This window comes from Schistocerca cancellata, chromosome 6 (genome assembly GCF_023864275.1).
Source record: "Schistocerca cancellata isolate TAMUIC-IGC-003103 chromosome 6, iqSchCanc2.1, whole genome shotgun sequence".
In the NCBI taxonomy this organism is placed as follows: Eukaryota; Metazoa; Arthropoda; class Insecta; order Orthoptera; family Acrididae; genus Schistocerca; species Schistocerca cancellata.
In genome coordinates, this window is record NC_064631.1 from 323,058,666 (window position 1) to 323,086,116 (window position 27,451).

Below are 27,451 nucleotides of genomic sequence, written 5' to 3' on the forward strand. Positions count from 1 at the left end.
TCAGCTATTGCACAGCCTGGCGACTTCTGTTGATACTATCTACACGACATGATTATGATTAATCATGGCATTTAATAATAAATATAATTGTGAAACGTGTTCTCCAAGATCAAATGGGACAACTACCGACCGGCAAATGATGACAGACGGGATCGCTGTGTTACGATCTACTCATACCAGTCACTGAATGCTGGCCCTTGTTTTGATTGGAACAGGAGTGGAATTCTTCCTACACGTCTGTCAGGGGGCCTGGAGAAATCGGAATGTAGCGCTGAAACTGGTTACTCAAATAAAATAAGTGGAAATTTGGACGGCTGAAGGGGTTTTGGTTCGACATTTTAAGTTGAACAGCCGAGGTTCCGCAACCATCTGTGTAAAGATGCGCTTACGGAGACTATCAGAGATAAAGTTGGTAGCGATCGGAAGCAAGTGAATGTCGTTCCGGTGAGATACACATCTTTCGAGTTTTACTGAAACAGCGACTATCGACAGTCGCCGCGCTGTGACTCTTTAGAAAAGAACAGACAATACTTCATCTGGTCGGGCCGCCGTAATTTATTCTAGAGATCGCACTCACAGTAAATAAAAGTTATGTATCTGGTTTTTTAGGCACTTTGTTCTTCATTGATTTTCTCCCCTGTTTCATCTGAATGTTGCTACCTTGATTCCAAGCTAATTAGAAGCTGATAAATAATTTACCCGTTATTCTAATACGTTAACAAAGTTCGAAGTGCACTGCAGGCAGCAGCGATCGATCTCTCGCAATTCCCAAGCAATTTGATGAGACGTATGCGATAAATCGCTCGTGTGTGGCAACATGGCCGCCTGGCTGTAGTTACTAAGCGTGATTGTGTAGTTTTGTTTCGTTTCGCTGTGCCCACGTAGTATTACGAATTTATCTTAAGATGTATATGTATTCAAGGAGCACGGACCACACTGAAAACCGTAGCTGATGGTGGGTTGCCACTTATATTATGAAGGAATAAAAATCTAAATACATTGGCAGTCATAAATTTGTAAGTGAGCCGCGTTTTAAGTTAACGATAAAGAAGCAGAAAAAGTTCGTAGTTAAATTCATAAACCACTGAGCTAAGCCTGGTGATTTTCACTAATTTATAAAACAACTGAACGCATTATTAATGTTTGTAATTTCTATTTGGAACGAGATAATATTAAATGGAGATTTCAATCTTATTGTTGAGGGCACGGCTATTGTAGAGTCCAACACCTCATATGATTTAACTCTCCATCAATTTACAAGAGGCATGGACACCAACAGTGCTGCTAATGGTAATATTTGTTACGGCATTGAGACTGCTAAACCACTGTGCAAATACTTGTAATTTAAGTAAAAGACAGTGACATTAAAAGAGAAATGGAGATTCTGAGATGTAATTGCGAAGTACAAACCCGAAATTTGTACACAACGCATTTGCCGTCAATGAAAAGCGTGGTGTATTCTGTAACATAGCAGACGGTTCCAAAGAAAAACGTTAGAAAGAAAGTTTAATAAATTTAAACTTTTTTGTTGTCAATGCCTTTCGCCTTATTTCATGGCAAATCTTCCAGAGCTCTGTTAAGCTCGATTATAATACTGTATCCCCTATATCTTTAACATCGACTTACAATTCGTCTTCAGTTACGTCATCAGATAGTTCCTTCCCCTCGTAGAGGCCTATAAATGGACTCTTTCTACCAAGTCAGTTTCTTTCCACTACTTTTAACAGTGGCAATCCTCTTGCAATCTTGACTGAAGCGTTTCATCTACATCTACATTCATACTCCGCAAGACACCGTATGGTGCGTGGCGGAGAGTACCTTGTACCTCTACTCATTTCTTATCCTGCCCCACCTGCAAATAGAGCGAGGGAAAAACAACTGTCTATACGCATCCGTACGGGCCCCGATTTCTAGTATCTGATCTTCGTGGCCGTTTCGCTGAATGTATGTTGTCGGCAGTAGAATCGTTCGGCCGTCAGCTTCAAATGCCGTTCTCGAAATTTTCTCAGTAGTGTTTCGCCAAAAATATGTAGCCTTCCTTCCAGGGATTGCCACTTGATTTCACGAAGGGTCTCCATAAAACTTGCGTGTTGATCGAAGCTACTGGTAACAAATGTAGCAGCCCGCCTCTGAATTGCTTCGATGCAAGGGCGTACCCAGGATCTGAACTAGGGTGGGGCGGGGGGGGGGGGGGGGGGGGCGGGGCCGGTCATCCAGTCTCAGGTCAACCAGTGAAAAACTGCTTTTAATAAACATTTTAAATACAAGAATGCACTTGTACAATCCGAGAAAACATGCAGCATTTCTTATTAAATACAACAGTAAACTAGTAAAAAAAAACTGCGAATATCTTCTAGGGAGGGAGGGGGGCAGATGCGAGGTATTCTCCCAATATACCAAAGCCTTCTCTACAGCTATCCCTACATGCTCGTTCTGTTTCGTATCGCTTTGCAGCATTATGCCTAGATAATTTATCGACGTGATTGTGTCAAGCATTACACTACTTATGCCGTATTCTCATATTACGGGATTGTTTTTCGTTCTCATCTGCATTAATTCACATTTTTCTGTATTTAGAGCACACAGTTATTTATCACACTACCTAGAAAATTTTTCTGTGTCATCTTGTATCCTCCTACAGTCTCTCAACGACGACACTTACCCTTACACCACAGCATTATCAGAAAATAGCGGCAGATTGCTGCTCCCCCTGTTTGTCATTTCATTACGCCGGAGGTTGTTTTGACCTTTCTGTTTCCTGAATCTATCCTTTCTATGACCATTTCTGTTTCTATTTCATGTTGCCTGCTACCGCTTCCCTTTAGCCTCTTTACACTTACTGTTTATTTCATTCCTAAGTGACTTACACAGTTGTATTTACGCCTTTACATAGCATTTCTGCACTTTTTTGTTTCTATAAACAGTTGAAGTTTTTCCTCTGTTACCCAAGGTTTCTTCGCAGTTACCTTCCTTTTATTTACGTGTGTCCAACAACTGCGATTAGTCTTTTTAGAAATCTCGATTCCTCTTCAGCTGAACCGTATACGTGGTGTCCATTACTACAGTATCAGTCTTCTGGTTGGTTCGATGTGGCCCACAACGAATTCCTCTCCTGTTTCAAACTCTTCATTTCAGGGCAGCACTTGCACTTTAAGCTCGTAATTACTTGTTGGATGCATTTAAATCCCTGTCTTCCCTTACAGTTTTTACCCTCTACATCTCCCTCTAGCACCAAGGAAATTATTTTCTTATGTTTTAACACATCTCCTGTCATCCTGTCCCTTTATCCTTCTAGTGTTGGCCGTATGTTCCTTTCTTCGCCGATTCTGTGGAAGACCTCCTCATTTCCTAACGGTCCATCTAGTTTTCAACATTCTTCTGTAGCATCACGTCTCAGGCGCTTCATTTCTCTTCGTTTCCGGTTTTCGCACTGTCCACGTTTCACCACCACGAAATTCTGTGCTTCAAACATACATTCTGAGAAATTTCTTCCTCACATTAAAGCCTATGTGTGACAACAGTAGACTTTTATTGCCATCGCTGTCATAACCTACTTTTTATATCCTGCTTGTTTCTTCCGTCGTTTCTGCTTTGGCTTCAAAGGTAGCAGAATTCTTTAATGCCGTCAACTTCGTGGTTCCAAATTCGGAAGTTAACTTTATCGATAATCACAATTTTGCTGCTCTTCATTACTTTCGCATTTCTTCTGCTCTCAACCATATTATGAGACAGTTCTTTCTATTCAGTCCCGCAATTCTGCTTCATTTTCAGTGAACCATGTGATTAATTTCATTTCACCCTCAAATGTAGCCCCACTCTTGATCCTTTGTTTCATTTCCAACAGTAATTCTTCGATGTGCAGGCTAGAGAGCTTCGCACGCACATCCTCTTCAGCAGTTCGGTATTGCACTTCTTTACACAGTGATTCTTCATCATTACTAAATTGTGATCGGCATCTATATCTTCTTCTGCATAAGCCTTATAATCATATATCTCATACAAGAACAATTGTTTTTGGGGTCGGCTTGTTCTGTATTCTTCCCGTAGGAGATGTCACCCTACTTCCGCCGACGGCCTTGGCAGAAGAGGGCGGATAACAGTTCTGTCACTGAACTGTTCAAAACAACTCACCATCTGCCCTGGCTCCCTGATTATGGCGAATCCCACTCCAGTTGCAATATTTTCTGCGGTTGATGTGAACCAGTACTCATATGACCAGAAATTCTTCTTTCCATTTCACTTCACCGGCGTTCACTATAATTAGATCGAGCCTTTTCATTTCCCTTTTTCAGGTTTTGTAGCTTCCACGTTCAAAGTTCTGACATTCCCTGTGCCGAGTTGTAGAATGATACTCCTTCGTTTGTTATATCATCTATTTCTCAAAGCCCCTTCCCCTTAGCCAGTCCCGTCCCGGATATCCGAATGGGAGATTAATCCGGCAGCTTTTGGCAGTAGAGAAATCATCAAGACACTTTCATCAATTACAGGCTACATGTCCTATGGACACACATTACTTGTCTTCATTGCAGTGGCTTCGATTGCCCTCTACATCCTCATGCCGTTGATCATTGCTGGTTCTTCCTCCATTTAGTGAAAGTTTCCTATCCCAACGGAAAGAAGACTGCTGCCACCTCTATCCGCTCCTTCGCCCTCTTCTATCAAGGCCGTCGGCAGAACTAGGGTGACATCCCCTACCGGAAGTTTTAAGATGCCACTGTTGACGATACCTCCTTAAAATTTAAGCAGTGGATGGGATCGTGCCAGACACGTAAGATGTTTTCGTTGACAGATTCTCATTTTTTTACATTTTCTTTTATTAATGTTGTTTTTTCTAACGTAATGTATTTCCACTTTCTGTTTGTGTGTTACCATGGTACAATTAGGGACTAACAATGCAAAGAAAATTTGGTGGGTCTGCAGAACATTAGTAAAATGACTTGCGCAACCTGGTACCACAAAACTTGCACAGACTAGAACATGGTGAACGGGGAGAGCTCGTTGTGGAAGCGGATAAGGAATACAGTCATGGGCATACAATGTCCGCCATTGTTCTGGAAGCAATAAAGCCAGTATATTATCTGGTAAATGTCTACATGGCCTCATTCAAAACCATAACGAATGTTTCGACAGTTGTGTATGGCAGCGGGTATAAAAAACGTGGAAAATTCTGAAAACAAAGATAATGGATGAAATAATACACACATCAAAACAAGTTTCGCGTCGCCCTGGTTCCCAGAACTCCTGAAGATAGACGTTGACTGCGCATATTGTATCACAGACACAGCCCTTGACTGTTGAGAGGTGTCACTAAATCCGCCCAAAGATGTAAACAACCATGCATGAGCAGCGCCTATTAGATGGAGGGGGTCCGACAGCCGATCATTTCCAGTCATTCCACCAGGAAGAAGGTACACGGCTCGTGTTGTCTGTAGTTCAACCATGCCTTGAAGGTCAATATCGCGGTTCGATCGCGTCCGCATTGTCACTTTGTGCCAGGAAGGGCTCTCAATAAGGGAAGTGTCCAGGCACCTCGGAGCGATCCAAAGTGATATTTATCGGAGTTGGAGGACATACAGAGAGACAGTAACTGCCTCGCTCAGGCCGCCCAAGGGCTACTACTGCAGTGGATGACCGCTACCTACGGATTATGTCTCGGAGGAATCCTGAAAGCAACGCCACCATGTTAAAGAATGCTTTTCGTGCAGCTACAGGAAGCCGTGTTACGACTCAAGCTGCGTGCAATAGACTACATGATGCGCAGCTTCACTACCGACGTCAATGGCGAGGTCCATCTTTGCAACCACGACACCATGCAGCGCGGTACAGATGGGAGCAAAAACATTCCGAACAGACCGCTCAGGATTGGCATCACGTTTCTTCACCGATGAGTGTCGCATATGCCTTCAACCAGTCGTGTCTGCAGGCAACCCGGTCAGGCTGAACGCCTTAGACACACTGTCCAGCGAGTGCAGCAAGGCGGAGGTTCCCCTTTTTTTTGGTGGCATTGTGTGGGGCCGACTTACGCCGCTGGTGGCCATGGAAGGTGCTGTAATGGCTGTACGATACGTGAATGACATCCTCCGACCGATAGTGCAACCATACCGGCAACATGTTGGCTAGGCATTCGTGTTCATGGACGACATTTCGCGACCCCATCGTGCACATCTTGTGAATAACTTCCTTGAGGATAGCGACATCGCTCGACTAGAGTGGCCAGCATGTTCTCCAAACATGAACTATACCGAACATGCCTGGGAATGATTGAAAAGGGCTGTTTATGGATGACGTGATCCTCCAACCACTCTGAGGGATCTACGCCGAATCGCCGTTGAAGAGTGGGACAATCTGGTCCAACATTGCCTTGATTAACTTGTGGATAGTGTGCCACGACCAATACAGGCATGCATCAACCAAGAGGACGTGCTACGGGGTATTAGAGGTACCGGTGTGTACAGCAGTCTGGACCACCACTTCTGAAGGTCTCGCTGTATGGTGGTTTTCATGAGCAATAAAAGGGGCGGAAATGATGTTTATGTTGATTTCTATTCCAATTTTCTGTAGAGGTTACGGAACTCTTGTAACCGAGGCGATTTAAAACCTTTTTTGATGTGTGTATGTTTCAATGTTGGTTTGATTAGCAGAACTAAAATAATGGATAAATTAGGCATTCGGCCAAGGAGTAACATGATTAAAGCCATGACCATCTTGGATTGTCGGCACATGGCGAAAGTAGAAAGATCTACTGAGGTCACTTTTGAGGACTCCCAAGTGCAGATGACAGAAAATCAGATAGTCAAGAAGAATAATCAGCTTAGTGTACTGAAATGTGACAGTGACAAATTCTTTTCTAATTTTCCGGATCTCACATTTCCATATTCGCTACGTTTTCATCTATATTCACCAAACTTCTCCCAGTTAAAGTATACGGTAGTATCATTATATTATGCCTAATACTGCCTAGAAATGTTCTGATGTGGGCACACAGCAGATCATTGAAGACAGAAATGTTTGTACCCCATCAGCTGCTGTATAAACTTTACTGACATGTGCTGCTGGTTTTTATTTATGTGCACCATCTTCTGGCACCTGATAATTGTAAACAAAACGCTTAACAACGTCAATGTATTGCAAAAAGTCTAATACTACCACCGATATTTAGTTACTGAGCAAATAGTCGATTTAGCACCTTGCTTTCCGTTTTTAACTAATTTTAACCACTTCGTCTATGTCTCAGAATTGCATCTTTTGCTTCGCTTGGCAGGTTGTGAAATATTTTTGCAAGGTGGTCAACCACAACTGTGATTCTTTTAATCAAAGACATTTTTGTATACGCCATCAGCGTTATTGAGACGCTGCTGCTATTTGGTCTGCTTCCTAGACGACTTGGGTCTAATTCGGCGCCTTGCTTGTTTATTTCCAGAGTCACTCCAGGGGCCCCACGAGAAACGATTGCTGCACACCCTGCTGGACCACTACAACGTCCTGGAGCGGCCCGTCGCCAATGAGTCCGATCCACTACAGCTAAGTTTTGGTTTGACCCTCATGCAGATCATCGACGTGGTGAGTGTCTGTTTCCCCAGTCCCGAAACTAATCCCACTTTCTGCAAGTCACGCTGTGTGATTTGTACTTATTATTTTGATGCCCAAAATATTATACTTTGCTTTGATTAAATTCGCTTGTGTACCTTTTCGTAGCCAATTGTACAACAGCACTTATTACGTTTTGTATCGAGTATACCCGAAATATTTAGTTTTTCTTTTATCATGCGTTTTTCTCAATTCCATAATATGATTTATTTCATATTACAAATAACTGATTTAGAACATTAGTCCTGTTATTTAAATGTGTTACGATGTTTTCATGTTTTACAACTGAATTTTTGACAGTGAATAGAAGATCTGTGTTCTTAAATGCGTCGCTCTCGTGGTCTTTCGACAGACAACGAAACTGCACTGGTTACCAGATGAATCAGTTGTATATATTTTGTATTGATATATCCATGTTACTTAAGACATATTGTCTAAAACTAGTCTGAAAGAGTACTCGAGTTAAATAACAGAAAATTATAAATAAATTAATTTTTGGAAATAATGCTGTAATTTTTGCTGTTTAGAGTACTTCAGCAGACATCTGTCTGCCATCGTGGAGAAAAGAACTTTTCTCTTTTTGCCTTTTTCAATATAACTTTAACGATATAATAATTTTCCTCTACAGGATGAAAAGAACCAAATCCTTACCACAAACGCTTGGTTAAATTTGGTAAGTTCTGTGTTGGTATAGGGATGTATGCGATAAGCCTCTATTACTCACGAAACTAGATGGTACAACTTAGTTAAATTGTGAACAAACTAAAATCCTATATTTCCTGTCTAAGCGATGCAATAAACGTTAAAGCTTATGCTATTGTTAAATCCTTTCAGAGCTACCGTAAATGGCAACAGTCACGATCTCCGATATTACTCCTCGAACATTCATGAAAATTCAGCCTCTCTTTTTTCAAAACGAACAAAAGCTGAAAACTTATGTTTCATTTGCAAACAAGACAAAATTTAGTTTCGTGTGCAAATGTGGCTATCTGTGCTATTGGCCGAACGATTTTTAAAACTGGCCTACAAGTTTTTTAATCTGTCTATACAAAATTTTTGATCGACGCTGAGCTTTCACGTGAAAGATTTGTGTCCCTGTCCACTTTCGAAAACAATATTTGCAAAGACAAAAAAATTTGGAGGCTGGTAATGCAGGCTTGGCAATAGAAATTAATTTTTGTTGCCAAGTCTCAATGCTTCAGTGTTGTCGAGCTTGTGAGAGATGGTCTCAATCTCTGGAAGCTTTTCAATTTGAAATTCACAGACATTTCTCTCACAAGGTCTATGCGTATGGTTTTGGTGTTTGCATTGTAACAATTGTAAACTAACATAAGCACATTTTCTTCTCATTGCATGTTAATAGGATGAGAAGAATCAGCTTCTAATAACAAACATATGGTTAAAACTGGTAAGTCAATTAACTCAAAACGAAACTTTTTAAACAAGAGGATAAAAAAAGTTGAGGCAAAGCGAAAATTTTAATTTAATTCATATGTGCTGAACGTCAAAAACGACTGACTTTCCACTAGTTTGTGTTTCGCTTATTCACAACTTTTTCTATCCTCGCTACCTAAATTATTCTTTTAACTTATTTGGGAGATATAACCGTTAGAATGAAAAAAGTCACTTGTTTGGCGTATGAAACCTGCATGGACATATTAAAAGAAACGCCAAGTATTCCACATACGTAGCTTGTCATTCTTGTCCGATATTTGCAAATATAATTTCTGTGTCGTATTGTTAATATTTTGCTTCAACTTACGCCATTTTGTAATTATGTCTCGTTCGTTACAATTTCCTGTATACTTAGGCAATGTAGATGCACTTTTCTATTTATTACCATTTTAACGACAATCAGAGGTTAAATAACTTCGTGTAAACCATTAGTATGTGAATTCACTCACAAATTAGAGACTACACCGCAGAACCCGTTTATACCCCTCTTAGACAGTAAATTGGTGCAATAATATGTGTTTAATAAGAAAAAATACAATTTTCACACTCATTTCTGTAAAGTCGTAGAAAATATCCGTTGATGCGGTTTGATTAAAAAATGTAGTAGGTCGTCAATTTAACATTACTCAGGTATTGGGAAGCCTTTTCGTGAACTGGCAAACACTACGTTTCATGGGATGGGCGTTAAGAAAAATTCTGAACTGAAAGATAATTTTAAATATCCCTGTAAAAAATAAAGGGTTTCTAAAAGTCTTATTTTAAGAAAGACTTTAAAGAAGACTCGTGTATGTATCTAAGATGAAATGAGATAAACAAACTTTAAATACCTCTGCTATAAACCAAAGAACACAAAGCGATAAAAATAATCAATACATATCTGATTAAAACTGTAGATGTATATTTCTGTTCTGCAAGTTTTACTTTGTATATAGTATTGTAAATATCTGTAGTGTATTACCTGAGGTAAGTAGCAGCAATATGGCATGCATTTGTAGTTCAAGACTAGTCGTACACCTACTGCATGGGAGTTAAGAAAGTAGTGTAACTATAGGCCTGTAGTTGCTTAGCCTGCAACGCTTAGTGAAGCTTCGAAGGAGGGACGACCTCTGCTTCCCGCGGTTTTCTGTCGGGAATTAATTAACGTCTTTTCTAAGTAAGATATCCTGCATGTCCGAAATTCCCTTTATAGAAATAACTATCCCCGAATGAACACACTACAGCGATCTCAGCCAGCTTCATGTTTGAAGTTTTGGCGACGAGAGTCTACCCGCGTTGATTACTCCTCTTGTTTCGGAACAGCGTCATGTAAAATAAGCCTACGTTTCGAGTATCATTGACTATGTCTTTAATGACACTACGTCCGTGCAGCTCTTCATTCTCAACAGGGTCTCAATCTCTCATATAGTTATGTAATTAGAGAGCCTTTGTAGTGTGCATTTCGAAGGCTTAGGTTCCTGTCCTCTCACCAACACCCTTTCCTGCTCCATTGGCGAACTATCCGAGGGAAAAAAAAAGTCCTATTCCGCCGTACGCACGAAGAAAACATACTTTTGGGCGCTCGGTATTGTGGTCTCCACCACACACATGCGCACACACTCACTCACTACACTCACACACACACGCACACACACACACACACACACACACACACACACACACACACACAATATTATGGGACAAGTATTACTGATACTCATAAAAAGGTAAATTTTATTATTAAAATACACAACATAACTTGGATGTCCCTTATATTGCACATGTCGTTAAACGTATCTAAAAAGGTTTACGAATTTGTAATTAGGTTCTCTTAGTTCAGTCCCCGTCAGCCGGACATGACAGTTACGTATGATAACACCAATTTCCGCTGACAACAGAGATCGGTTTAATGTTAGAAACTGGTATATCATTGCTTCTAAATATGCATACGAAACTATTATCGGATTTCGGAGAGTCGACAAAAATCGCTGTTTTATTTGGAATACCAAGATTCATACTGCACTCTGCAATCTCAGTCGATATCATAGACATGTGAAATCCTCCCACCCTCGTCTGTCGCAATTCATGCTAGCGATATTGACTTATGAGTCAAGTTACACCATAGGCTAACAGCACTTGAAGGGCTGATATTAGTGATGGACGGATATGTGCAGTACGAAAGTGCTGTGTGCACTGTGACTTCTCAAGCGCCTCAGAGTAATGCGAAGACATTGAACAATAAATGGCAGTACACTCATCTTAGTCACCAATACATTTTTTTATTTATCATCTCATTACGTGTTTCGGAATAGTCCCATCATAGAACATGTGGTATGAAACACACAATACAGATCACGATGTGGAGAGGCATACACGTGCATTGCAACAATGTAGTGAAGCTGAGAAACTGCGTGTTGTCCGTCGTTGCCTCATACTCCACTCCGAAACACCATCAGTGCCCAAAATAACACAACCAGTTCGAAGTGGCACAAAGTAAACAGTTTTACCAGTAGGTGGCCTTAGTGGCAGTACGCCTATGACAATCGCAAACTTATACAACACTTGTTTCAAGAAGTACTTGCCTTTTTTAACATACATGCTATGCTGTATATAAAAGGTGTGCTGTTAAATTAACCACCTTGAACAAGGCTGCAGTTATTACATTCCAAGCTGCTACATTCTGAACATCAGAAGTGACTCAAGTCGAAACAGCTCCGTACATAAATTTTATCCAAAACGTTAAAAGAAGTTTTAAGTGGTACATCAAAATTACAAACAGCTCAATAAATATGAGCCTTAAAATGTGGAAGGAAAGGAGAGCAGACAGTTAAAGTGTTCTTACAAGGCAGCACAACCAGTTATGCCCTGATAACTGGTAATGCTTGTAACATCGATATCGGCCATTACAGTTACGCTGCACAGACTGTCAGTAATTGTAGTTAAAACTTCCTACCAAAAAAAAGCCGTATTTGCAATGCTTCAGGGGTAAACCCACACATATAGCGAATAAGGGGCTGTTCAATATCCCAAATTCAACCAACTATTTAAACAACAGTATATGACAGTGAAATTGATAAAAAAAAACGTCTCTCGGGATTGGTTGAAATTTTGACTGTTATGCACTATTGTGTGCAGACAATGTAACTCGCATATACTGTTATTTACATTTTTCATTGAAACTGGCGTAGTGAACATGTACAATATTTGTGGGTTTAGTCACAGCAGGCTGAAGCACTGCAGCTATGGCCTTGCAGAAAGGAATTTTTAACTATAATTATTGTTGTGGAGAAATTGTAATGACCGATGTCGATGCTGCAAGCGTTACCTGGTAACAGGGCATCACTGGCACTGCTCCCTTGTACACACACACTAAGTGTCCGCGCTGCTTTCCTTCTACATTTTAAGGCTCATGTTTATTCAGCTGTTTGTCGTTTTGATCTGCCACCTAACATTGCTTTTAGCGTTTTGGAAGGAATTTATGTGCTACGCTGTTTCACAATCTAACAGCTTCGAATATAGTATCTGCAGCCTTGTTGCAATGTGATTATTTTATTAATAAAACATTTATATACTGCATAGTATGGTTAAATAATACATGTACTTCTTTTACAGGCGACAGCGTAGTGTGCATTGACATTGACTGATACGTTTCTCAGCTTCACTGCGTTTTTTAGTGTATGCCTGTTAATATCTTGTCTTGCATCGGATCTTTCATACCACAGTTCTGATGACGGAATCATCCAGAAACACAACATGAAATTATGAATAAGAAAGTATATTGGCGACCAAGACCATTGTATTGCCAATCAGTGCTAAGGATACCCGCTGATCTCCTGAGAGACTGCTTCTTTAAAGTAACGAAACACAGAAATGCTCCCCGCCTAATTTTCAAGTGGTAAAACTTCAAATAAAAATTAAAAGCTGCTATCATTTGAGCACATCAGCCTTGAGTTCAACTTCTGTCTGCTCAACGCAACACACAAAGTTATACGATAATTAGAGTATTGTGCAGCTAGTTCCAAAAAAATTGAACTGTACCGAAACACAGTGCGATAAATTGTTGTGATGGAGACCACATACTACGAGGTGCATTCAAGTTCTAAGGCCTCCGATTTTTTTTCTAATTAACTACTCACCCGAAATCGATGAAACTGGCGTTATTTCTCGACGTAATCGCCCTGCAGACGTACACATTTTTCACAACGCTGACGCCATGATTCCATGGCAGCGGCGAAGGCTTCTTTAGGAGTCTGTTTTGACCACTGCAAAATCGCTGAGGCAATAGCAGCACGGCTGGTGAATGTGCGGCCACGGAGAGTGTCTTTCATTGTTGGAAAAAGCCAAAAGTCACTAGGAGCCAGGTCAGGTGAGTAGGGAGCATGAGGAATCACTTCAAAGTTGTTATCACGAAGAAACTGTTGCGTAACGTTAGCTCGATGTGCGGGTACGATGTCTTGGTGAAACAGCACACGCGCAGCCCATCCCGGACGTTTTTGTTGCAGTGCAGGAAGGAATTTGTTCTTCAAAACATTTTCGTAGGATGCACCTGTTACCGTAGTGCCCTTTGGAACGCAATGGGTAAGGGTTACGCCCCCGCTGTCCCAGAACAAGGACACCATCATTTTTTCAGCACTGGCGGTTACCCGAAATATTTTTGGTGGCGGTGAATCTGTGTGCTTCCATTGAGCTGACTGGTGCTTTGTTTCTGGATTGAAAAATGGCATCCACGTCTCATTCATTGTCACAACCGACGAAAAGAAAGTCCCATTCATGCTGTCGTTGCGCGTCAACATTGCTTGGCAACATGCCACATGGGCAGCCATGTGGTCGTCCGTCAGCATTCGTGGCACCCACCTGGATGACACTTTCCGCATTTTCAGGTCGTCATGCAGGATTGTGTGCACAGAACCCACAGAAATGCCAACTCTAGAGGCGATTTGTTCAACAGTCATTCGCCGATCCCCCAAAACAATTCTCTCCACTTTCTCGATCATGTCGTCAGACCGGCTTGTGCGAGCCCGAGTTTGTTTCGGTTTGTTGTCACACGATGTTCTGCCTTCATTAAACTGTCGCACTCACGAACGCACTTTCGACACATCCATAACTCCATCACGACATGTCTCCTTCAACTGTCGATGAATTTCAATTGGTTTCGCACCACGCAAATTCAGAAAACGAATGATTGCACGCTGTTCAAGTAAGGAAAACGTCGCTATTTTAAGTATTTAAAACAGTTCTCATTCTCGCCGCTGGCGGTAAAATTCCATCTGCCGTATGGTGCTGCCATCTCTGGGACGTATTGACAATGAACGTGGCCTCATTTTAAAACAATGCGCATGTTTCTATCGCTTTCCAGTCCGGAGAAAACAAATCGGAGGCCTTAGAACCTGAAAGCACCTCGTATGATGGCAGAAAGATAGGACCATCTTGCAACACGATGTAGTCACCAGGGAGATCAAGCATATATTTAACCACAACTTCTACAATGAAGCAGTTACGTAATGAAGCAGAGCCACAATTTACAGTCCAGTTTAAATCGCGAATGTATTCCTCCGTGCTGCGTCACTGAATTCTTCCTGCCGACTAAGCCACCGCGATTACAAGGTTGCTGCATCTTGGCGTATTTAACTGACAGCTATTAGGCTGCACCTGGAGCATGAGGTTATCCTTAGAGCCGAAAAACACAGCGTTGAAACCTTGTAACGCTAATCATGAACAGTGGACGGACAAAAGTTTTAATGCCATTTTGCACAATTTTCTTGTGATCGCTTTTCGATTCGAAGATACTTCACGCATTTTTACAACACAAACCAAATACGTGACCACCCCGACACAGCCGAAGGGACAGAGAAAGCGACTTTCCGAAGATAATCGAAACAGGAACTGCATGGGATAGCGTTTACTGCGGCGATAAACATCGAAGACTTTCATTCCAGTGTTTCAGCATGCTTCGGCGCACTATTCGCGCTAAAAAATTTTTTTAAAAATGCTGTTTACAGTATGCATCTCAGTTAGAAAAATTGTACACATAGGTCGTGTCGTTAGGAGAACAGAGACGTAAATAAAGACAGTGGCCCTAACAACAGAACGTTTCTGAGTGTATTGTATGTTCAAACTTCGGGAGTTACATACACCAAACCTGGAAATGGCATTAATTAATTAAAAAAAGCCTTTTGTCGCTCTGTTGATGACTGTGACAAATGTGTTAGGTTTCAAGCGATCCTTCAGTTGAGAGCTTATTCATGATCAGGACGACTGCAATAGGAATTCAATAATTATGTGTCGGTACAAGGAAGGAAATGTCCTTCGTAAGTGCAATGCTGGTGAAAGCTGGGAAATTTTGTGAATTACACGACTTACGGGAAAACAACCAACAAGAAGGCAGAAAATATTCACAAGAACTGTGTTTTTACCCAAAGAGATAAGGCGGGTTCTAAATGAAATTGAAGTAAAAGAATACCGAAGAGTCACTGTACCTTACGAAAGTAAATTCTTCACATCCATCAATTACTTAACACTGCATGTCAAATGGTGATAAAAGCATCATATGTAGACTGAAATATGTTTTGTTCTCTGAACACTGTATCCTGAAATTTCCTCTGGTAACTTTCTTGTAATCACGTAATACATACATGGACTGATAGGAGTGGGTCTGGTAAACTTTTACAAAATTAATTCTTCCTCTTCTTCTTCACTTCACGGAGTAGGTATACAGTCTGATCCTTCTTCACTGACGCTATCTGTCCATCGGATATCCTAACCCGCTCTTTCATGTTAGTGTGTTTGGTTCAAAATGGCTCTGAGCACTATGGGACTCAACATCTTAGGTCATAAGTCCCCTAGAACTTAGAACTACTTAAACCTAACTAACCTAAGGACATCACACACACCCATGCCCGAGGCAGGATTCGAACCTGCGACCGTAGCAGTCCCGCGGTTCCGGACTGCAGCACCAGAACCGCTAGACCACCGCGGCCGGCTGTTAGTGTGTTTGACTGATATTTAACCTCATTCTCTTGATAAGTTGCTCTCAGTTTATGCGTCTTTGCTACATTTTTTCATTTACAGTGTATAAGTACTTTGTTCTCTTATAATATTGTTTTACATTTGATTTCTGATGGTACATCCTTTAATTTTCATTAAAAATTTCATTTCAGCCGACTGTATTCTTTTTTTTCCTTAGTAAATGTCCAAGATTCGCTCTTTATTTTAGTGCAGGGGTAGCCATCACTTAGTACCGTTCCTTGTCTCGTCACTGTATGAGACATTCAATTTATTGGTGACATCGTTTGTATATTCTTAACTATTAACACAGCCTAATAGCTGAAAGTATGCCACTCGTTTCACTGATCGTCTCTCCAGTACTACGTCGCACCGTGCTGGAAATTTCCGTTTGAATGCCAATACTTTAGTGTTTTTTACTGAACATACAACGCTCACTCTTATGAAGAAAAGGTGCCTACGGGTGTAAAGGATAGAGTACACCTTCCCACTTCAGGCGGCTGAAACTGTCCTCCAGGGTATCCGAATCATGCCATACGACTTTACTTTACTTCAGTGAAAATTTTAGGTGATACCTCTCACGTATTTCAGTTCGGATATGTACTGAAAACTGGAGGTCGTTATATGCCTTGTAAAGAACCGTTTGTTTTCTGAATAATTTTCTGTCGTCTGAATAATTATTTAATGAAAAAAAGAACTCCGTCTTCAGGCCACGAGTGGCCTACCGGTACCATCCGACCGCCGTGTCATCCTCGTTGGAGGATGTGGGGTCAGCACACCGCTCTCCCGGTCGTAAGATGGTATTCTTGACCGAAGCCGCTTCTATTCGATCGAGTAGCTCCTCAATTGGCATCACGAGGCTGAGTGCACCCCCAAAAATGACAACAGCGCAGGGCGGCCTGGATGGTCACCCATCCAAGTGCCGACCACGCCCGACAGCGCTTAACTTCGGTGATCTCACGAGAAAGCAGCGGGTAATTCATTAGACTACCTTACCGCCCATATGAGTGACCTGCAGCTGTTTCTCGGACGTATGTGAGTGTCACGCACAGGTTAATTTCATTCAGAAATATTTAGACAACTGCGCGGATAAAAACTGAGCTGAAGGAAATTCGTAGATACGAACAGTCAGGCCCATGGTTTCTTCAAGGTTTCAACTTGTTTGAGGTCTCTTCCATCATTTACCATATGTGCTTTTCTAAAAATTCTAATGTCTGAACGTCCATCATTTTTTCCCTTTCTCCATCTGCTGCTCTTTCCGGTGCCACCATAACTAATCCTCGATGTCGTCATCTGGTAAGGTAAACTTCTTCCCTCTCCATTTGGTTTTCGTACTTCTTCATTTCGTGCACTGTCCGTCCACTTGTGTTATAACATACTTAGATAACACCACATTTCAATTACCTCCTGTCGCCTTCTCTACAAATTCTAGCAATCCAGTTCTCACTTTCTTGCTATTATTGTTTGATAAAAAGCATCCAGACGCCTGCCAGTGGATATTTAATATGCGGTGTTCAAAATATCCACGCGTGTACTGCCGGTCTACAGTGTCCAACGGGCACAATATTTCGGCGATCATACATGTCGCCATCATCAGGTGAACTGACGGACTGAGCTCCTGTGAACTCTTGGTAAAGAGAAGGGCTGACGGCACCCTAGGTCATGTCAAGAGAAGGTCTGACGGCACCCTAGGTCATGGGGTGTATCGGAAGACACTGATCTGTATTTGCAAGCAGACAGCTGCCACCACCCTTCACAGAGGAATGGGATACTTAAAACTCTAGTACATAGGGCGCGCACTATCTCTGACGCAAGGAGTCTACCCCAGGAATTGCAATATCTGAGAACTGTATTTCGAAAAAATGGGTACTCAGAGTGGCAGATTCAACGTGCCCTCCGCCCAACCACTACAGCACAACGTGTGGAGATGGATGAAATCACGAGGGAGGAGGTAGGCACTGCGTTTATTCCATATACAGGCGCACTCTCGGGGCGCCCGCATTTTGAAGAAACATCGGGTCGGAACTGTGTTTTGTCCTCCGAATAAAACTCGTGCACTGGTGGGGAGCGCCAAAGATGACCTCGGTTTGAGGAAGACCGGCGTGTACCAGATTCCGTGTCAATGTGGCAAGTCGTATATTGGTCAGACGCTGCGTACCGTCGAGGATCGATGCCGTGAACACCAGAGGCACACTCGAGTGATGTATCCGAGCAAGTCGGCGGTCGCTGAACATTGTTTGTCGGAAAATCACGCTATGGAGTATGAACGCACGAGGATTCTGGTACAGACGTCGAGATACTAGGTCAGCGTTGTTAGAGAGGCCATCGAAATTCGCGCCAATGACGACCTCATAAACCGTGACTGCGGCTATAATCTTAGCAAGGCTTGGGAACCAGCGATTGGGTTAATCAACAGTAAATAGAGCAAACGTATAGTTGTGGACTAAGGCGGACAGAGCCATCACTCCGACGTCATCTCAGACGCCTTCGCAATCTCTTCCACCGCGCGACCGTGGCGCGGGGCAAGGACTGCGGAGGGAGCGCGCCGCGGGCGGGCGGAGCCTATCGGCTGCCGCCACGACCGAACCCAGTTCCCTCTGAGCAGCCATAGCGTACGGATCTCCGTGCCGGCACGTTCACAGGAGCTCAGTCCGTCAGTTCACCTGATGATGGCGACATGTATGATCGCCGAAATATTGTGCCCGTTGGACACTGTAGACCGGCAGTACACCCGTGGATATTTTGATTATCAAATACGCCGAGAGAAACTTAAGAACCACAATATGGCGTGTGTCCACCCTCAGCCTGTATGACAGCTTCAAATTTGCTGGGGACCCTTTTAGTAAAGAGTCTGAATGTCTGTGGAGGAATGGCGGACCTCGATTCCTCAAGAGCCGAAATCAGAGTAGGTAATGAAGCTGGACGGTGGGGTCTGGAACGAAGCCGACCTCCTAACTAATCCTAAAGATGTTCCATTAGTTTCAAGTCAGGACTCTTGGCAGGCCAGTCCATTTCATGAATGTTATTGCCGCACAGATGTGAGGTGCTTTGTCATGCTGAGCAAACAGTCAACGTCTCCCAACCGTCCCTCTGGTGTACGCAGTGCACAATGCTGAAACTTCTGTTCATGTCGTATTGCGTTTAGCGTCTTCGTAAGCGCAATAAGGGCATCAAACCCTAACCACTGAAAACACCTCCATACCGTAAGAGTGCCTCCTCCGTTCTTCACTGCTGCAGCAGACTGGGTCTGTCAGGAGAGCTCAGCGACTGCGAACGTAGACTAGCCATTGAATGCCACCTGGATAATGACAGAACTCTGTCCATTTCCAAATATTATTTCTTTTGAGTAAAGATAGAAGATGTGGACTGTTAAGAAGGTGGTAGGATACAAATTTCCTGAAGAATGAAGATAGACCAAGAAAGGCTTTGAGTTGTTTACGGTTCTGTGGGGATGGAAAATTCTTAATTGCATCAATTTTTCTTGAGTCTGGATAAATGCCTTCAGTTGATATGATGTGACCAAGGAATTTGATTTCTCTCCTCCCTAATTTCGTCTTTGATAAATTGATAGTGACACCTGCATCAGAAAATTTAGTCAGAAGTTGCTTCAAAAGATGAACATGTTCTTCCCAAGTAGTGGTGGCAATGACAATGTCGTCAACATAAACTGTGATTTGCGATAACAATTGTGGTCCATGAACAGCATCTAAGGTTTCAATAAATACTCCAGCACTCACTCGTAGACCAAAGGATAAACACAAAATTGATAACTACGTCCCTACATAGAGATGCAGTGTATTTCCGGCTGTTTTTATGGAGGTTCACCTGCCAAAACGATGAGCGGAGGTAGATATTGGTTGAATACTGTACATTATGAAATTTTAAAAGTTGGTTCTTCCAAATTTATAGCTCGTGTGTTGATTGGGATTATGACTTTGTTAATTTCTCGTGCGTCCAGCACTAACCTTACACTACCATCCTCTTTATTAACTGCTAGGAGCGGACTGCAATATGGTGAATGTGACCTTTCAACAATACCCCAAGCTTACATTCTTCAATCTCTTTCAAAACTGCGGGTTTCTTTGACCAAGGAATATTATAATATGTTCTACAGTATGTTTTGTGTGGTTTAACATCCATCTCATAAGTATAGCCTCTAATAATTCCAGGTTTCTCCACAAATACCTCAGCAAATTGCTGCAAAACTTCAAGTAACTCAAGTTGTTGTTTTTCGTCAGATATTCAGATTCTGCGCATTTCTCATATAAATCATTACGTTTAATTCCCTGAGATACAGCTTCATTAAAAGTTAAATCTCATATGTTTGTTGCTGGTGGATACACAAAATGTAACTGTTCAAACTTACCTTGTTTACTGTTTAAGTTTTTACCCTGTGTTGACTCTATTGTCAGTTGTTGTTGGTTTACGGTTCAATGACATTTCCCTTTTCCTAAATCTATGATTGCTTGATATTCATTCAAAAAGTCAGTTCCTAATATGCAATGCATAACTAATTTATCTACTACCAGAAAACTGTAATTGAGTGGTATATTTGAAAATATCAAGTTAATTAGAGCTTGAAATTTCACGTTCTTTGTTTTGTTACCGGTGGCACTTATAATGTGACAGTTCTGTACTGGCAATGTTTGTATGTTCATTATTTGTTTGAGTTCATTATATAAAGACATTGAAATGACACTTGCTGCTGCTCCTGTATCTAACATTACTTCCACTTCATAACTACCAATCATAACTCGTGTTATAGCCTGAATAATCTTCTTTGTTTTACTGGTACTATTAAAATCTACATCCTGATATAGTTATTTTTCTATTTTCTTACTGTCATCATATCGGAGAAAACAAATTGTCGGTTCCGTTGCGCTCTGCTCCCTATCGACCGTAACTCGAGCGCTTAGCTCGGTCGTCGTTCGTTTTCGGCAAATTCGGCTGTTGCTGCGGGTTGGGTTCATTGCCCAACTCAATAATATTTACATTTCTGTCGCGCGTCACCCAAGTATCAGCTGTTTGGTTGTTGAAATTACCTCGCGTCGCATTGGGAGTTCCGATAGGTAGGAATTGAGGGTTGCTGTATTGCATGTGTCGTGGCGGTGGTCCATTGTGATTTCCCTATACATTATTTCGCCCATGACTGTAACTGGTATTGTCATTACTATTATTCCTGAATTACATGTTTGGATGTTGTTGTATGTTGTTTCTCAGAAAATAACCTGGATGGTACCTGTTATCCTCTCTTCTTTGATCTCTATGATTTCGGTTCCTTCTTCTGTTGTTGTTATTTTGACTATAACTGTTATTGTTCTGATTGTAATTACTGTTCAGATAACAATTATAGTAATAAGTACCGTTTCCTTGCCAATACTGCGAGTTGTTTCTCCTAATATTGAAGGGATTTGTCCCACTGTAGTGCGAATTGTTTCTTTGAGTGTTTTGTTGTGGTGTCGGAGGCGGATTCCAATAGCCTCTGTCATTTCTGTTGTTGTGCGTACGCGAATTGCTTGGATGGATCGGATACAATTGATTGAAATTCCTGATCTCATCTCTGTAAACAACATCCATCTCATCAACATAACTGAAAAAATTCTTTATGTTGTCCTCGGTCACTCCCATTAATTTATCACGGTAAGGAAGTATTCTAATTACGTCTAGTAAATCTGCTGGTTTTGTCCAATATAATGTTTTGTCTAGGTAGCGTTCAAAGTATTGACGTAAAGTCTCTTTCTACGGGTTGTAAATTTCTGGATTGTATACTTCTCGTTTTAAACTGTGCTGTTCTGTGATCGACCAGAATTCCTCAAGAAATGCTTGTTCAAACTCTTCAAATGTTAAACATCGTCTTTTCATTGCTGCTCCCCTCCTAGCTGCTCTTCCACGTAACAAATTTGTAACATATCGAATTTTATCAACTTCTAACCAATGCCTCGGGAAAATACCGTCAAAAGAGCGGATGAAAACAATCGGATGCACTTTGTATTTCTCATCACATGAAAATGTCTGAATGTATCCATGTCGTACTAATGTTTCATCAGCTACTCCCGATGGTATTATGGGTCCTGCATTTTGGGTCAAACTGTGCATAGTATGTGGTGATGTCTGATAGTAATTTTGATTTCGTGGTAGCATTGAAAATTGTTCATTGGGATTTGTATCACTCATTGGTAATCCTATTTTCGGCTGTGTGCAGGGTCTAGCATTATTCGGATTCTCATTTGTGTTTTGATTGCCTGTTATGGGTTTTGGTATCACTGACAAACTTGGTATTACATTTTCTTTAAGTTTACGTACCTCTTTCTGAATATTATCTGTTTCTCCCTTTACTTGTTCCTTTGTCTTATCTAAAATGATCTGTGTCATTGTCTCAAACTTCTCATCTAAATAATCATCACATAATTTGCATTCATGTACAAGTTTGTCTGCTAGAGTTGTTAGAGTTGTGTCATTCTTTAAAGATGCTATATCTGCTCTGTCTTCAAGTTTTTCTAACTTTTCCTGTAAGGATTTCTGCTCCAATGTTACATTATTTAATCTGTCTGAAACGTCTGTAATCGTCAGGTCTAAGTGTTCTTGGTTTGTTTTTACGGAATTGTGTGACTGTCGTAATTCGTCAACTTGGGCGCTGGTTTTCTGTTGTTCAAAATCTACTGTTAACAATTTCTCATTACATCGTTGTATGTCAGTTTTTGTCTCGTCACTGAATTCCATAAATACCTTTTCTTGTCTCGTAACCTTGTCTGATACGTCAGTAAATTTCCTTCCAAGACTACTGGTGGTTTCTGTCAAGTCGGCAATTTGTCTCGATTGTTTTTCAAAATTTTGTTTTATGTCCCGTGTCAGTTCATTGAATTTAGTGTCAAATTTCCCAATGTCACGTTTTAAATTGTCCTCTAAAGCGTCAAATCTTTTGTCTAAAGTGACGACGTTTATTGTCTATGAATTTGGTTCAAATGGCTCTGAGCACTATGGGACTTAACATCTGTGGTCATCAGTCCCCTAGAACTTAGAACTACTTAAACCTAACTAACCTAAGGACATCACACACATCCATGCCCGAGGCAGGATTTGAACCTGCGACCGTAGCAGTCGTGCGATTCCGGACTGAGCGCCTAGAAGCGCGAGACCACCGCGGCCGGCTGTCTATGAATTAAATGCATTAGAATACAATCAGCTGACCGAACTGAACGCTGGGTTGCAAGGACAGGGAAGGAAGCGCATCTGTTCACGCTAAAGGGGGGAAAAAATAATTCTGTGAATTCAGTTCAGTTCGTAGCTTTTTCAGCCATACATCAAAACTACAGGGTTATTACAAATGATTGAAGCGATTTCACAGCTCTACAATAACTTTATTATTTGAGATATTTTCACAATGCTTTGCACACACATACAAAAACTCAAAAAGTTTTTTTGGGCATTCACAAATGTTCCATACGTGCCCCTTTAGTGATTCGGCAGACACCAAGCCGATAATCAAGTTCCTCCCACACTCGGCGCAGCGTGTCCCCATCAATGAGTTCGAAAGCATCGTTGATGCGAACTCGCAGTTCTGGCACGTTTGTTAGTAGAGGAAGTTTAAACACTGAATCTTTCACATAGCCCCACAGAAAGAAATCGCATGGGGTTAAGTCGGGAGAGCGTGGAGGCCATGACATGAATTGCTGATCATGATCTCCACCACGACCGATCCATCGGTTTTCCAATCTCCTGTTTAAGAAATGCCGAACATCATGATGGAAGTGCGGTGGAACACCATCCTGTTGAAAGACGAAGTCGGCGCTGTCGGTCTCCAGTTGTGGCATGTGCCAATTTTCCGCGGGCTACGCGTGAAACTTGCCCGCACGCGTTCGCTCACTGCAGGCCGACCCGTTTATTTCCCCTTACAGAGGCATCCAGAAGCTTTAAACTGCGCATACCATCGCCGAATGGAGTTATCAGTTGGTGGATCTTTGTTGAACTTCGTCCTGAAGTGTCGTTGCACTGTTATGACTGACTGATGTGAGTGCATTTCAAGCACGACATACGCTTTCTCGGCTCCTGTCGCCATTTTGTCTCACTGCGCTCTCGAGCGCTTTGGCGGCAGAAACCTGAAGTGCGGCTTCAGCCGAACAAAACTTTATGAGTTTTTCTACGAATATGTAGTGTGTCGTGACCATATGCCAATGAATGGAGCTACAGTGAATTTATGAAATCGCTTCAATCATTTGTAATAGCCCTGTATTTCCTGGTTGGCCGCACCAACTTTGCAGCTGAAAAATACGAGATTCCTCCGCTTTCTAAAGGGTTTTCAGAGGCATTGTTCCTTTAATTCGTGATGTTTATTCTTGTGTTATCACCTAACCTTAAAACCTACTACAAACTTGAAAGTCAAAAGCATTCATTTGGATCTGAATGCTGGACAGGAAATTCGTATGTAGAAAATCTCAGACGAACCATACTCTCTGGATAAAAAGTTCTCGGTTAACTTGCCGCGTCAAACTCGCGGTGATTAAGGCACTCATCGAAAGCTTGGCATTTTACCGTATTTGAAGCGGCATGTTAGCCGGGAAGTTTTTGTCCAACGACTCTGTCGCGTAAGGCTTCGTAGCCCAACTATACTCCCTCGTACACTGTAATTAGGAGTCTTGAGGAGTTCGATGTTCCTACTACACGCTTGTCCACCCATCGGCTTAGAGGTAATGCGGACTACTGGGAATGACGTAAGTGACGATTGCGATTTAGACAATGAACATTATAGCTGTCAGCATTGACTGATAACGCCAGTAGTTTACGTAACAAATAACTAAGGGCTTCCTACTGCAACTATTAAAGCAGATTTTAGGTGAAAGATTTCTACTAAGTTTTGTTACATCCAAGTTGAAATTTCAAATGGAATGCAAAAAATGAATAACGTTTCATGTAATGTGGCTGGCAAAATAAATCGAACTGCCAGATAGCTACGAAGGCATTGAAATCACGTAACTCACAGTCAAAGAGCGTATCCTGTGTCTCTCATCGTTTAAGGTATGTTGCAGGAACATGAACCTACAATCCAGAAACTACCCTCCTGGCGAAATACAACAACTAATGTGCTACATAAACTGTACGCTCAGGCGGCCTTCGAAGTGCTCGTTCGCCAATTTGCACACCTCGCTGTTGGTTACAAAGGATGACTTACTCGTTCGTTTGTCGTGTAGTTCTGACTTCATTCACGTGTTGGCGCCGTATGTTCTTACAGGATTGCGTTGCAAATCGAGGTTTTCTCTGTAATACACTTTCTGGGCGGAATCTCTTTACACCAGTGGGTTACCCGAAACCTTTTAGTACTCCTACGATCTTTTCTTCGGGAGTTACCTTGCCATTTCGTTCGCCAATGACTTGATGACCACGAATAAACAAACATAACGTGTCTTGAAACGTCCTGGTAGATAAAAACTGTGCTGCACTGATAATAGAACCCGGGGACTTTGTCTTTCTCGGGCAATGAATACGCCTAAATGGATGGTAAGAGTATTGCTCCAGAAAGGCAAGGTTATGGGCGCGTTTCTGGTCCGGCACAAACTTTTAACCTGTCACGAAATTTCAAAACAGCGGATACTCCGCCGAGTAGTGAGAGATTCATTCTACATAAGTTGTTTCGTTGTCATTAGCCGTTGTTGCAGTAGGTAAAGTGCGTACTGGAATAATTTATTTTGGAGAACAGTCTGCCCCCCCCCCCCCCACCCCTTCCCATCGCGAGCAGCCTCCTTCGTTTGCGCTGTGTTTCCTTGCGTTGTTACGGTACCATCGGCTGTAGTAAGTGTGTAGAGAAGTAGTTTCATTGCTGACAAGTAAGCTAGACGGGCCGGCGCGGGCCGCCTCGGGGTCACGGGGCCGCGTCGACGTGCGCGTCAGCGGCGCCGTGCTTCGGGCGGCCGGCCCCGGGCCGCCCCCAACCTCCTGCCCGCTCCCTCACCCGCAACCTTGTTTTGTTTCTCTTGTTGGTCCTCAGGAGTGGAACGACGTGAACCTCAGGTGGAACTCGTCAGAGTTCGGCGGCGTCAAGGACTTGAGGATACCGCCGCACCGCATCTGGAAGCCAGACGTGCTAATGTACAACAGGTATGGCAGCGGACGTGCACTCCTCTAGCCCTCGCGCACAACACTCACGACTCACTCGTAGTGATCGGGACTTCGCCGAACTCTGCCAGGACTTTCTTTCCGTTTTATGCTGCGCGCCACCAACACACCTTTTCCATCCATTCGTTTTTACCTGTGAAGAGTGCAAATGAGCTTGCCTCTTTACTCTCAAAATTTGTAAAATCCTGGAAGTGGATAGCTTTAAATATGTTTGTTGCCAAAATACGTTGACACTCAACTTATTCATATAATAAGGTTACCTTCGCAGACAGTAAGCACACTGGGCTATATATTAATCAAACTGGTTACTTTGGTGCATTCGTAAGCCACGACACTGAAGTGGTATATGCTTGTGTCAGTCAAAAATCATCACTTAAGATAATTCCATGTGGAGAAACGTCAGATTGGCACAAAGGAGCTATCGTGTGTTGGACGTGCCCGTGACCACACCGTGAATGAAATTGCTCGTTTTGTTGATATATCTATGCGTGCTTCCAATGTGTTTACAAGGAACGGTTACAAGTTGCAGGCATGTAACACGGCGTAAGACGAGTTGTCGTAAAACAGATCGTAACCTAGAGGGACCAGAGACGAATGTCATGTTTTGTCAGTGACAATCGGTTTCAAACTCGACAAGAATTGCTGCCGTCAGTTAGTGCAAGTCCCTCTCAGCTAGTTGCCGACACTGCGAAGTAACCTTCATGCAATGGATGTTTGAAACCACGTATTATGTACAATGCCGTTGCTCACAGCCGCACATAAGACTACCAGTTTTCAGTGAACCGTCTCTATTCAGATGATGCACCGACAGTTGAATGAGACGCAAAGCCGGAGTATGTGAAAGGCGTATTTGTGGCCCGAGGTGGCTCTCTGGTAGTTTGGCTGTGTTTCACGTACCATTAAGTCGTTCCGCTCGTTCAGGTTACCGCAAACACAAAAAAGGATGTTTATTTCAACATGTTCGGTGACGAATTGTTGCCCTTTCTTCTGTATATTCATGATGAGTATGCTGTGGACACTCCCTCATCCGAGATGACAACGGCCGTGTTCACATGCCTGGGCGCAAACGTTCCTGATTGACGAACACTCCAGCACCCTATGGCACCTTGGCTGGCCTACTAAGTCACCCAATCGTAATACTACAGAAAACGTATGGGACTATTTGGAAGGGAGGGTGAAACGTAGCAATCAACATTCCTGCTCTTCAGGATCCTATTAGCGATGGTTTCAGCTGGATTGTCATACCTGACCCGAAATGGGGCCATTTTCAAGGCTAGAGCCTGATTTGGACAGTGAACTATTAGCATGATGTCTCTTAGGAAAT

The 27,451-nt window shown here is 42.2% G+C and overlaps 1 protein-coding gene across 1 annotated transcript in view; it reads left to right on the forward strand.

Annotated features, from left to right (window-relative positions):
* The window catches only part of LOC126088311 (neuronal acetylcholine receptor subunit alpha-7-like), a 352,782-nt gene that overhangs the window by 26,781 nt on the left and 298,550 nt on the right, over positions 1–27,451 (forward strand). The window contains exons 3-5 of the mRNA XM_049906442.1: positions 7,423–7,560; positions 8,951–8,995; positions 26,000–26,109. Of these exons, the coding sequence (XP_049762399.1) occupies positions 7,423–7,560; positions 8,951–8,995; positions 26,000–26,109 (293 nt within the window). The remainder of the gene's footprint in view (positions 1–7,422; positions 7,561–8,950; positions 8,996–25,999; positions 26,110–27,451) is intronic.